We start from the raw sequence: 14785 nt of genomic DNA, 5'->3' as shown, positions 1-14785 counted from the left end.
ATATTTTTTTTTATTTATTTTTTAAAAAAGAAAAATCTTTATATATTAAAGTTAACCTCACGTTATCTAATGTTTTCTCTGGATAAGCATAGGAAGTAGAAATACCACTTCTATCTTTGTGTGATTGCAGATATACCACTTCTGTCATTGACCCACTTTTTAGCTTTATAAATGGAGATGTTCATATAATATTAACACTTTACAGAATATTTATAGATATAAACTTACAATGCTATGTTAAAAAAAAAAATAAATAGAATAATCTACTACTCCAATAATAAATTTATTTACAATTTTATAATTACACTAATATTATTTTTAATACATTATTAAATAATATTTCAAATATAAATATTTAATTTTTTCAAACAAAAAATTTGTAATCTTTAAAAATAAAATACATTCAAAATCTTAAAAAGACCAAAATCTTAAATAAAACTAGCAATACGTGGCTCGGCACGTACATTCACCTAGTATATATATATATATATTTAGTGAAAATTTTTAAGTTACAATATCAATATTTATTTGTAACTGAAAATTAGTATTTAAATAGAAATTGTGCTTTTATTGATCACAGATACATTGATGATGTGCAGCAAAAAAAAATACATTGGTGATAATATAAAAATAATCATGTATTTTCAACAATATTAAAAAAACTATATAGAAGTAATATCCAAATAAAATTAAAACAGCATAAAAATAATATATAAATAATTAAAAATCAACATCAGACCAACAACAAAGAGTTCAACATAAAGTAACATGAAACATCAAAAGATTATATTTTTTATAAATATAATTTTAGAAATCTTAAAATAATATTTAACATCCCGTATAACTATATTTTTCTAATTATTTTGCTAATTTTGTGTATTTATGAAATAATCTCTAGTTTTTATTGTACATGCATTATTTTATGTTTATTGATTCGGCAGAAAGCATATATAATAAAGATCAATATGCATGGGATAAATTAATTGACAACGTTTACATTTTCTGTACTACACTTTGACGAGACATATCAACTTATGTAAAGTAGTGGCCAATATTCATTCACCCATAAAAATTTGTATAAAAACTTTGTGGTGATAAATATTATGCAACTTGACGAGCGATTGGCGCAAACTTAGTTGTTTATTAATTGTGCATTGAGAATCTTTTCCATAGAGTTGATAATGAAGAGTCTTTTTGCCCACCTACATTTGTATGAATGGAATTCTATTTGTACCTTCTAAAGCATATACAAATTTCAACTTTTTCTCATTAATTTTATTACATATATCGAGAATAATTTTAGATTTTCACTATTAAATTACATAATTAACCTTTATTAAATATTAAATTACATTTTTTTTTATAAGCAACAAATCCATTAATACTTTTTTATGCTTTCAAAACTAAAATATTATATTATAATCATCTAACTTACATCTAATTAGGAAATGATTTATTTATTATTTTATTAAATAAAAATAAATAAAAAATAAAAATTTGCTTATACATGTATAAGTGTACTAGCAAAAAATTACGTGTAAGGCACGTATACTAAATTTAATGTTAGTTTTTTTCTATGTTATTTGAAAGTGATATAATTAAAAATTAAAAAAAATATATATTATTAGTTATTAGGTGAGATTATTATTATGTGTATCGAAATATTATAGTTTATAATGTTGTCAATTAAAAATGAATACCGAATGCAATATATTAGTGTTTAAGAAAGTTTGATGATTTAAATATGTTCTTAAGTTAATCCAAAAATAAATTAAAAATTGATGTTCCAATACTTAAAGAAACATTACTTAAATGGGTGTAAGATAAAAAGAAAATTAAAAATTAATCTCTAAATTGTTGATAATTGAAGATAGCATTTGTCTAAAAATTGTAGATAAGAAAACTAATAATAGTCATTGGTGGATTTCAATCTTCACTTGCTTCGATAGAGACAATAGTGTAATTTTTGTATTTTTCACTTTTCATTCTAGCCGGGTTCGCATATATCTGGATTGTCTATTTTTTCGTTGATAAATTGAATATGGTAATGTCGACAAAAATTAAAAACCATGTTTAACAAAAAGTGATAGTATTCTATAACAAAATACTATTAAATTATTTGAATTTAAATTATGTTAAAATACTATATTTTATTAAAATAAAATTTTATACGATTAAAATTTCATATTTCTTTATTCAAAAAGAAAAAAAAATGATAAAAAAAAATGAAAAGTTTATATTATTATCTCTAGTTCTCTACTATCTTTCTATAGAAGTGCGGATTGGAAGTGATTCCCATAGGAATGTCCAAATTGTAATAGGAAAATGAATACAATAAATAATTAAAAAAAACACAATCGTAGATGTACAACAGCAAAAACTCAATAGTATTTTTTTTTTGGATTTAATGAGAGTTATTTTATTTATTTTATTATATATAAATAAAAAGTGACCCATGTATTTCTCATAAACTATTTTATTTTTAATAATAAACTATTTTATTTTCATTATAAATAAAAAATCACCCATGAATTTCTCATAAACCAAGAATTCTGTTCCATGAATTTCTCATACTATTTTATTTTTAATAATAAACTATTTTATTTTTAATATAAATAAAAAGTCACCCATGAATTTCTCATAAACCAATAATTCTGTTATATAGGCACACTTTATATAGAATAGATATAAGATGTTTAATTTTTTTTTTTAAAAAAAAAACTATATATTTATATCATACATAAAAGGTGAAAATATTTTTAAACATTCACTAATTGAATTACATACACTACAAGAAAACCAGCTTTTGCCGGCGCAGTTGTGCGCCGGCAAAGATTATCTGGGAAGCTTGGTCGGTAAAGGACTTTTTACCGGCGCGTATAGTAACTGCGCCGGTAAAACTTCCTTTTACCGGCGAGTAATAACGCCGGTGAAAAATAAGCGCCGGTGTTAAAAAATGGCCTTATCCGCCATGAACCTGCTATGATAAGCTTTTGCCGGCGCAATAGTGCGCCGGCAAAACTATTGGCGCCAATCTGACAGTTGGCGCCAATAGTTTCATCCATTTTTACCGGCGCAATAATGCGCCGGCAAAAGTATTAATTTTTATTTTTAAAAAAATTAAATTAATTATATTTAATTAATTATAATATTAATTAATTAAATATAATTAATTAAATATTTTTAAATAATTATAATATTATATTAACAAAATAAACTAACATAATTTACATTAAAAGATAAACCAACATTAATTACTACTAAAATCAGTATATAAACAAAATGTTAAATGTTCGAACCGGATAATAAAAAAAGTACAGTTCTATAGGCGGGTAATGTCGTCATCGTAGTTAGTAGTATTTATCTTACTCGAGGGCGAGTAAGAATCTAGTTTGGGGGAATTTGTTAGGCTAAAATTAGTCTAAGTTTTGGGTCGTATTTTCGGTTAGTTTTCACTCTTTGTTTCTAGTTTTAGGGCTATTTTACGCTTGATTCTTTTGTTTCAGGTCTTTGGGTGTTTAAAGAAAGTATGTACAAGAATTGAGGACAAGTGGTGAAAGAATCGAGAAGAAAAACCAAGATTGGTGTCTCTGCCTGTTCCAGTCGCGACGGGGAAAATGCCAGTCGCGACGGGAACTGGCAGAGAAAATCTCAAAGTTTCAAAGTTTAACCCCGTCGCGACGGGGGCATTGCCAGTCGCGACGGAGACCCCACTGACGGGATTTTTGGGCAGTTTCGTAATTTCGTGAATTTTAAGGATGAGACTTGGTTTAAATAGACAGAGTGCATGAAAATTAGGGTTCATTCAGAATTAGAACCCTAGAAACAAAGAAGGAGGCTAGAAGAGCGGCTTGTGGCGACCCGGATCAATTGCTTCAACTAGTTCTTTCTCTTCTCTTTAATTTTTCTATGTTATTTTCTGTTTCAATGTTAATTATGGATTTGATTATGGATGTTTTGAACTAAACTCCTATTTAGGGAGAATGATGAATGTTGTTTAAGTTTTTCCTAGTTAATGAATAATTGCCATTACTCCATCTTGATTGTGAACACTATTCATATTTGTGTTTAATTTCCATGTGCAAGATTGATCACCTTTTACATGTTTTATGATCTCAATTCGAAATCTGAAAAGTGAGAATTGAGAATGCTAAAATTGGATAGTCTAGGTTTTGATGTGAAACGAAAGTATTTATATAGCCTTTGTGACATTTAGATTATTGCTTAATGCTAATTTCATGTTAGTTTAATTAAGAGATTAATTAGAGAGCATGAGATTTAGAACCTAGAAGATCTGAAAAGAGCTAGGTTAATTTATAATCTGTCATTCACTTCAAGAGAAGGATAGCAATTAGACATTAACATTAGTAACTTAACAACAGGATTCGTCTCCCTATTCTCTCATCTTGATTAATATTCACTTGTTTCTTTAAGTTTCTTGAATTTCTTTCTTCCTTTTTCAATCATAAATACTTTTGATTTGCCAAATAAAATTATAAGTATAGTTTAGTAGTAATTAATCCAATTCCCTGTGGTTCGACCTCACTTGCGTGAGTATACTACTTGATTGCGTGCACTTGCGTAGTAATTAATAATTTTCGCAACATCGCACGCATTGAAAACACAGTTCCGTTGTAGGCATCTCGGGTTTTAACACCCGTCTCCCACAACTGTTTCAGTTCATCAATTAACGGTCTCATGAATACATCTATGTCTTTCCCAGGAGATGATGGACCTGGAATTAATAAGGTCAACAACAACGATTCAGCACTCATACACTTCCACGGTGACAAATTATATGGGACACAAATAACTGGCCACAGGCTGTAAGAGTTGCTCATGTTGCCAAATGGATTAAAACCGTCAGTCGCCAATCCCAGTCTGACATTTCTAGGTTCAACAGCAAAAGACGGATGAAGGCGGTCAAACTGCTTCCATTCTTCAACATCCGCAGGATGCCTAAGCACACCGTCTTCTTTTGGTCTCTGCGAGTAATGCCAACGCATATCCTCTGCAGTGTGTCTTGAGCAATATAATCGTTTTAGTCTAGGTGTGAGTGGGAAGTAACGCATAACTTTGTGAGGAACTTTTTTCCCCTTACCCTTTCTTTTCACCCATCGTGATTCGCCACATACAGGGCAAAACTCCTTCTTCTCATTCTCCTTCCAGAAAATAGCACAATTATACTTGCACACATCTATTGAGTCGTAACCCAAACCTAGATTGCGCAATTGCATCTTCGACTCATAATGCAACTTCGGTAATTTTGTCCCCTCCGGAAATAGATCAATCAAGATGGACAACAACATATCAAAAGAGTGGTTACTCCACCTATTCAAAACCTTGCAGTGCATAAGCTTTACCAGTGCATTGAGGGCTGATTTTTTGCAACCTAGATATAACTCAGCCTCCATCTCCTTAAGCAAGTCATCAAACTTATTGTTGTCGTTGATAGGGGGTTCATTGAAAGAATCAGTCGTGTTAGCAGATTCGTTAAACCCAGGGTCCCCTCTTAACATGTCCGCCAACACATCTGCCATTTCCTCTTCGTCATTTTCAGGAAGTTCAATTGCGGGCTGCGAGAAAGTCTCCTCGTGGAAATACCAGGGGTTGTACGAAGGTTGGATCCCGCTGAGAAATAAATGAACCCTTATAGTTGCAGGTGTGTGAAAATTCACATTCAAACACCGCATGCATGGGCATCGAGCTAATCCGTCAGAATTCACGTGGTTCGTTGCTACCGCAACGAACTCCTCAATGCCACTTCGAAACTCTGTAGAGCGCCGGTGCGCCTTCATCCAACTTCGGTTGGTAGGCATCTTCCACTATGAAGTAATTAACAAAAAAAATTTAAAAACAAACAACAAAATGTGCAAGTGTCCTAATCCACCTTTTCACTCCATTACTAAAAGGGTAAAGAACCTATCCCATTCAGGTTTGTAATATACATATAGTACAATCTACGCTCTTAAGATTATTTCATTTTTGTAAAAATTTCGGCAGCACCTCCCTACAGTTCTTATAAGTTAGCAAACTTGTAGTAATTAAGTTTGCCGACTTACAAGAACGTGTAAGAAGACATTGTACCAAAATATCTACTAATGAAATAATGAAATAAGCAATAGATCATACTATAAGTATAAAACAAGCCCAAACTATCCATGTGGACAAACAGTCCTGGATAATTTGGAGAAGCGTATTTAAGAGTCCTTACTGACTCAGCCTCTCCAAACGGGTCTAAGGTATTTCGTGCATGTGTAAAATTAAAAAAAAAATTATCACTATGTGATAATACAAATACAATTGTTAAATCCTATCTTTGGTGTATAACCAAAGAGATCAAGAAAAGATAATACAAATTTAATTTTATGCTATTTTACAATATCTTATCATATACTTTACAATATCTTATGCTCATTTATACTTATTATAATATCACTTTATTACATTTTCACTTTTATTATTAAAATTAAAATTACAAATTTTTTAAATTTATAATATCACTTTATTATATTTTAAATTATATATTACATTTTTTTTCATTTTTATTATTTTTTTAATCTTTTATTATTTAAATTAAAATTAAAAACTTCTTAAAATTTATAATATCACTTTACTATATTTTAAATTATATGTTACATTTTTCACTTTTATTATTTTTTTAATAATTAATTATTTAAATTAAAATTACTAACTTTTTCAAATTTATAATATCACTTTATTATATTTTAAATTATACATTACATTTTTTTTATTTTTATTATTTTTTAATCATTTTTTATTTAAATTAAAAGTACTCACTTTTTAAAAAATTTTAATACCACTTTATTATATTTTCAATTATATATTACATTCTTTAATTTTTTTGTCAATCATTTATTAATTTTTTAATAATTTATTAATTAAATTAAAATTAGTAACTTATTAAAACTAATAATATCATTTTATTATATTTAAAAATATATGTTACATTTCATAATTAAATATTTTCCTAATTATTTATTATTTACATTGAAAATATTTTTTTTTTTTAAAAAAAGTATTATTTTACTAACTTTTTAATTACATATTTTCAATTTCAATTTCAATTTTATTTCATTTAAACATTCAATTAATTTCGCATTTTCTCTACTAAAATTTCGGCAGCATAACGGCTTAAAAAGTGTAAACCCAAAATTTTTAATACCTATAAATAACACAAACAAATATTTCCAGACAATATATACACAAACAAATAATATCCACCCATCCAACAGCAGTCAATTTTATTACAGAACCTACTTCTCTAACATGCATAGACATATTAACTAATAAAAAACACTACTACGTACTAAGCGAAAGCAAAAAAACATACCTGAATCGAGTGCAAAAATGACAACTTCAGGCAGCTAACGGTAATCCAGACCGGTCGAACACGGACCTAATTCCATAAAAAAGTAAAACCAAATTAAAAATTTAATACCTATAAAAATTTAAAAATTTTATCACATATTCATTACCCTAAACTTAAACATATACACACATACACATACACTCACACACACTCACATACACTTATACACACACATACACACACATATACATATATATTTACACACACATATATGCATACATATTTACATACATACATATATATATGCATACACCAATATACACATACAAATACATGCATACATATATATACACACCCACACCCACATACACATACACATAAATACATACACACATACATACATACATACATACATATACACACATATATATACACACCCACATACACAAACACATACACATACATACACATATATATATACCTAATCTCACATACACATACATATACATACATACATGTATTTATACACATACATACATACATTTATACCCAAATAAATATACATACACATACATACAGAAATACATACATACATACGTACACTAATCAACACATACATACACAAATCCATACACATAAACATTAAAAAAAAATCAAAATTAAAAAAAATAAAAAATACCTTAAATAAATTGGAGGAGGTGGGGCTTGGTGGTCTGCGGTGGTGGCTGGCGTAGCTCGGCCGCCGTCGATGGTGGTGGTGGTCGACGGTGGTGGTGGTGGCCGACAGTGGTGGTGGTGGTTTTTTTGAACAGAAAAAAAGAGGGATTGAGAGGGATTGAGGGGGATTGAGAGAATGAGATAGAAATTGAGAGAGATTGATAGAGAATAGAAGAGAATCGAAGAGAGATTGAGAAGAAGGGGGCTGGGAGGTTTTCTCTGCAAAACCTGAAAAAAAAAGGAAAAATGAAGGAGAAGAAGGGGGCTTCGTGCTCCTGATTCATATATATACTTTTACCGGCGCATCCAATTGCACCGGTAAAAGTGTTTAAATAAAATTTGACCTAATTAGCCAAAACGCGCGTTTAAGTAAATACTTTACTGGCGCAATTGTGCGCCGGTAAAAGTATCCCCACTTATCACATTAAAATCCACACGTTTCCTTTAACACTTTTATTGGCGCAATGGTGCGCTGGTAAAAGTATTCCCACCTACCAAGGAAATCAACGCGGGAAGTTTCCCTCTATTTTTTTTGGCACTTTTACCGGCGCAATTGTGCGCCGGTAAAAGTGAACAAGTGCCATAATAAATGAAATGAAAGGCGGCAAACTTCTCGCGTCTGTTGGCGCTTCATTGGGTCACTTTTACCGGCGCATATTCATTATTGCGCCGGCAAAACGTTTTAATACCGGTGCAGTAATGCGCCAGCAAAAGTGAAGCCTAAATGCAAGTGGAATTTCAGATTTTCTTGTATCTCGACAACCTTTACCGGCGCATTTGACGAACTGCGCCGGTAAAAATGCCTTTTCTTGTAGTGATAATTAGTTTCAAAACATATTAAATTACAAAAAAAAAAATATATTGATATAACAAGTAACGCATTACACTACACTACTTCTTAAGATTAATGCTAAATAAGTTTGTCATCCAATTGATATTTTATCTTATGTGAAATATTTGTGGAGGTAATTATTTTATTAAAGTCTCTAATTACAATTGTAATTTTAAAATAATAAGGTTTCTTTATTCTTTTAAGTGAATATTTTGCATTTGATAATTATATAGCCAATATATATACTAATAATCATACCATATAATAAATGAATTTATTAGTATATATAATTAAATTGAGACAATATTTATCTATAATTTATAACTGTAATAAAATTATTAATAATTTTATATTTCTATTTACACATGTATACTTCATTATTAAAAAAATAAACTTAATAAAAACCTTAGGTATTTTATGTATTGATTATTTCTCTTTTAAAAAAAATCTAAAGTATTCTATTTTACAAAAATAAAATATGTGTAAAATATCTTAAATATTTTTAAGAGCAACAAATTAATAAATAATTTTGGCCCTTGTTAATTTACAAAAAACAATGAAGACTAAGAACATCTCGAATGGAGATGCAAATAAGTACTGCAAATATAAAATGTAGCTCACTTTGTCAAAAGTCTACTCTAATGGTGTGTCAAATTATGATGCAAATATCTCACATAATAAAAAGTGATCTAAATTTAAATCACAATATAGTATAATGCAAAATTTGCATTACAATGAATGCTATGATTTTATAATTAATTACTATTATGTCATTTTTAATATTTTATTATAAAAGTTTAGTTAGCATGTTTATTTGCATTATTATTTTATATTTTTAAAAAATTGTTAGATGAACATTTAATGATATATTAAATTTTGCATTAAAATCTATAATAATACATTGGAGCATAATAGTAAAAATTGATACAAAAATGTCAGAAAATCATTATTTATACCAAATATCAATCAATTTTTACATCTTCCATTGGAGATGTTCTAAAAAAAATCAACATATTACAAATTTATTGAAAAAATATTTGAACTATGGACTCGCGTGTAACACCCCAATTCCCCGGGATGTCACATAGGATAGTTCATATAAAACAATTTAATAAGATAAAGACAATAAATACTTCTTTATTGAAAAATATCTAAGCATGAGATCTCATTGTTTAAAACAAAATACTTTTAGTACTGTAAACTTAAATAAGAACTAGTTAAGTCAAAATAACAGTTCCAAAATGTTTAGCAATTAAAAACATTAAAAGCAAAATACTGCGCCAGCCCCTTAACATGCGGTCCACGCCTCGAGCTCTTCATTCTCACTGCTTAGCCTTACCCTTACCTGCACACAGAGTACCCGTGAGCTAACGCCCAGTAAGAAGAGCTATGTAGGACATAACCCTCCTAACTAGTTACTTGACATAAGTTACTTTTTAATATTAATCAACTGTAATTCACATTCCATAAATATATCCACAACGCATGTTGTTCTCACATGCACAAATCAAGTCTCATATCGCACATTATACTCACATACGATAATCAACCATACACTCATGTTGATCAGACATGAGGTAACCTGCCCTGCCTTGTGTTATTCTCACACATAGCATCCAACAGGGCAATTAATTACCATAAGTTGTACTCACCCATGATAAAGTTATAACCTTCAAGTGTTATGCTCACACAAGTAGCAAGACCCTAATATTATTCTCATACTAACGATGCTCACAAAATATAAGGAAATCACAACACAATCAAATTGAATAGCAAACCAACCCAAGTTGTATGCATAAAATACACCCTGTGCACAGATGTCCACTCTTCTTACCTCAGTTGCTAAGACCACACTTGCTACCTCGAGCACCTCAACGAATTTCCTTGTTAAGAATAAGATCTTAAACATTCATTAACACAACAATACACTCAAAATACATTCAAGTATGAATCTCTAAACCCATACAGAAACTTACGTAAAAATACGTAACACATAGGTCTATTTCACTTGCATGACACACCATACATAAGCATTTATTATATTGATTCATACAAACATATTGCATGCACTCAAACAAACATTCTTAACGTACAACATGAATTCATACAACACCTTTTTACGTAAAATTTACTAAAATACTATTTATTCTCATTACAACCCAAATAAATAGTTAATTAATCACCAATAATTATAAAAAATACCTACAACAACTAATAAATAATAAAATCTATTCCTTTTGATATCATAGGCAGTAAATGGTATTAAAAAAATACATTTTACTATTTTAACAACACTTATCCATTTTTCATAATTAACTTAAGCATTAATTAAGTAAATTCATGAAAAATACCAAGATTGATTAAAAACCGAATCTAACTCTTCTAACAAAGTTTATAATCTATATTAAGTCATAAATAATTTTCTTTGAATTTTCTAAGCAACCTAGGTATTTTTCATAATTAAAATAAAAAATAACATCAATAATTCATGAAAAATACATAATCGCCTGAAAAATTCAATCTACCAATTTTATAACAGTTTATATACCATAGCCCATCATATAAAATAAATCTAGATTTTTCTAAGCAACCTAAGTATTTTTCATAATTAATCTATGAAATATACTAAATAATTCACAATAATTCCAAATAAATTCAAAAAATTATGAAACTTCACCAAGCACCTTAGAATAAAATAAGGAACCAAAATATACAAAAATATCTAAGTAAAACACCTCAGAAACGGTCAGAACGTGGTCGCCGGCGTTCTTGTCGGTTTCGTCGCCAGTAAAGTGTAACTTTGTCTCCGATTGCTCTTGAAGCGTCCTTTCGATTGGGGAAGCTCTCCACAGTGCTCAGAACCTCAAAACGATCAAGAAAAGTGATCCGAGAAGGCAGATCGAGGTCGTCTTCTTCGTTGGCGGTGTACCGTCTTTAATGGAGTCAAAATGTTAGTTTTTTGTTTTGGACGTTAAAGCTCCATTTTCTTACGTCAAAAACAATCCTTAGGGTCCCATGCACTCATATATAACCTCCCTTGACCCAAGAACAAGCTTAAACATGTTCGAATTCGAGTCCGTATCCAAGCCGCACCTTTGAAGCTTCAAAAATGGCGAATCTCGAAACGAGGACCTCCGCCCCTTATACCACGTTAAAAAGCTTCCTTAGGTCGTATATAAGTGATCCCAAACCCCCACGTTCACCCAGGTTGCACTCCGCTTGAAGAAATAAAATTTTTCGGTATCGTATACGTGCTCTCTCTCTCGTTGGTTCTCTCTGTTTTTGGTGTACGAAAATAGAATTCAAAACCTAATTTCTATCGTGTTTAAACTCAAGCAAAGAGATAGCTTTGAACCGAAGTGGAGCGATTCTTATTCCACAAAAATAGTCGTTCGGTTCGTGCGTATATACGTTCAACAATATATTCAGTTTCGTATGTATATACGTACATTAACAACTTCAACTTAATAATAATAATAATAATAATAAAAATAATATTAATAATGATAATAATAATACTAACGTTAATAATAATAATAAGAATAATAATAATAATAATAATGTTAAATATATCCGTTAACACTATAATAATATTTACCCATATTATTAGACCAAAATAATAATCCCAATATTATTATAAGTTAACATTCATCATTATTATTATTCCCACACTAATAATAATATGTACTAAAATCAAACAATTCACACACCCATATATTAATATCCAGATATATATATATTTATTAGGCATTATGCACATGCCAATAATATCAAATATTATATCATCACAAAAAAATCTCATACATATTTAAGTCCATAAATATGTAAAATAATAAAAATACTCTCAGCTAAATAAAATTACAAAAGTACCCTTTCAGAGTTAGCGGATATTACAATTATCCCCCTCTAAAAGAAAATTTCGTCCCGAAATTTTACTCAAATAATTCTGAATATTGTTCTCGCATATCAGACTCTAGCTCCCAAGTAGCTTCCTCAACCACACTGTTTCTCCATAGGACTTTCACCAAGGTAATTGTCTTATTTCTCAAAATTCTATCTTTTTGATCAAGAATCTTTACTGAACGTTCATTGTAGGACAAATCTTCCTGCAAACCCAGTGTTTCATAGCTCAAAACATGTGATGGGTCTGACACATATTTCCGGAGTTGAGATACATGAAATACATTGTGCACCCCAAATAATGATGGTGGTAAAGCTATTCTATAAGCTACACTGCCCACTCTGTCCAATATCTAAAATGGACCAACATATCTGGGACTTAGTTTCCCTCTCTTGCCAAATCTCTTCACCGAGAGTCCTTTTCGTGGTGTCACTAGAAGAAACACATGATCACCCACTTCGAACTCAATGTCCCTCCGCTTCAGGTCTGCGTAAGATTTCTGTCTGCTCTGAGCTGTGATCATTCTAGCCCTGATCTTCTGAATAGCTTCGTTAGTGTGCTGAACTGCATCTGGCCCTAAGAGTTTGTTCTCTCCCAACTCATCCCAATGCAGTGGAGACCTGCATTTTCTTCCATACAACATCTCATAGGGTGCTACCCCGATAGTAGACTGATAGCTGTTGTTGTAAGAAAATTCAATCAAAGCCAGGTATTTGCTCCATGATCCTTGGAAATCTGTCACACACGCCCTCAACATATCTTCCAAGATCTGATTTGTTCTCTCAGTCTGACCATCTGTCTCTGGATGATATGCAGTACTGAACTTCAATCGAGTTCCCATTGCTCTCTGTAAGCTTTCCCAAAAAGATGAAGTAAACCGAGCATCTCGATCACAAACAATAGAATACGGTGCCCCATGTAATCTCACAATCTCATTCACATAAAGTTCAGCAAAATGGTCCATGGAGTAAGTCATGCGTACTAGTAGAAAATGGGAAGATTTTGTATACCTATCGACAACTACCCAAATGGCGTCATGCTGCTTTGTAGTCTTAGGTAACCCAGTCACAAAATCCATGGAAATCTCTTCCCACTTCCATTCAGGGAGTTTCAGTGGCTGTAGTAATCCTGCTGGTCTTTGATGCTCTGCTTTGACTTGTTGACATGTTAAACATTTCGCCACAAATTCATCTACATCCTTTTTCATACCAGGCCTCCAATACAATGCTTTCAGGTCATGGTACATTTTAGTGGTCCCGGGGTGAACTGAATAAGGTGTAGTATGAGCTTCTTCCAATATCCCCTTCTTGAGCTCATCATTATCGGGCACATAAATTCGTCCCTTGAATCGAATTAATCCCGTGTCTGATATTTCATAATCTTTGGCATTACTATTCAAAATTTCTTGCTTTAGTTCACTGAGCTTTTGATCTGTCGTCTGCCCCTCCTTAATTCTTTCTAACAAAGTTTATTGAAGTGTGACCTTTGCAAGCTGCCCTGTAATAAACTCTATACCAGCTCGTTCCATGTCTTCCATTAATTCCCTTGATACTCTTTGTAAAGTGGAAACTAGTCCTGGACCTCTACGGCTGAGTGCATCCGCTACCACATTGGCTTTACGAGGATGGTACATTATCTCGCAGTCGTAGTCTTTGACCAACTCCAACCACCTCCTCTGCCTCATGTTTAACTCCCTCTGGGTGAAAAAGTACTTTAAACTCTTATGATCGGTGTAGATTTCACATTTCACTCCATAGAGATAATGACGCCAAATTTTTAGTGCAAAAACCACTGTGGCTAACTCTAGGTCATGTGTCGGGTATCTCTGTTCATATTCTTTTAATTGCCTTGAAGCGTAAGCAATTACCTTTCCTTCTTGCATTAGAACACAACCCTGTTGGAAATTATTTTACCAGGATCTTAGATCTACTCACAAGTATGTTGATTAACACCCTAAATATGAACTTTCTAAAACGATGAAATAAACACATATAAAGTTTAG

At 30.8% G+C, this 14785-nt stretch overlaps 1 protein-coding gene across 1 annotated transcript; it reads right to left on the bottom strand.

The window, feature by feature from the left end:
- Window positions 1–2867: 2867 nt before the first annotated feature.
- Window positions 2868–5819, bottom strand: LOC133039727 (uncharacterized). Its single transcript, XM_061118657.1, has 2 exons — window positions 4626–5819; window positions 2868–3035 (listed from the first exon to the last, which is right to left on the bottom strand). Exons 1-2 carry the CDS (start codon window positions 5817–5819, stop codon window positions 2868–2870), a joined length of 1362 nt encoding a protein of 453 aa, XP_060974640.1.
- Between the last annotated feature and the right edge of the window lie 8966 nt (window positions 5820–14785).

Source organism: Cannabis sativa, chromosome 7, assembly GCF_029168945.1.
Source record: "Cannabis sativa cultivar Pink pepper isolate KNU-18-1 chromosome 7, ASM2916894v1, whole genome shotgun sequence".
Classification (NCBI taxonomy): domain Eukaryota; kingdom Viridiplantae; phylum Streptophyta; class Magnoliopsida; order Rosales; family Cannabaceae; genus Cannabis; species Cannabis sativa.
The sequence above is the reverse complement of the archived record's forward strand: the minus strand, read 5'-3'. Positions and strand labels throughout refer to the sequence as shown.

What these genes read in the sequence shown, in the direction of transcription:
- LOC133039727 (XM_061118657.1), bottom strand. Translation starts at nt 5,819, where the DNA reads ATGCCTACCAACCGAAGTTGGATGAAGGCGCACCGGCGCTCTACAGAG. An exon ending in GAGATGCCTACAACGGAACT is followed by an intron (nt 3,036 to 4,625) that starts GTGTTTTCAATG and finishes GCCAACTGTCAG; the next exon opens with ATTGGCGCCAATAGTTTTGC.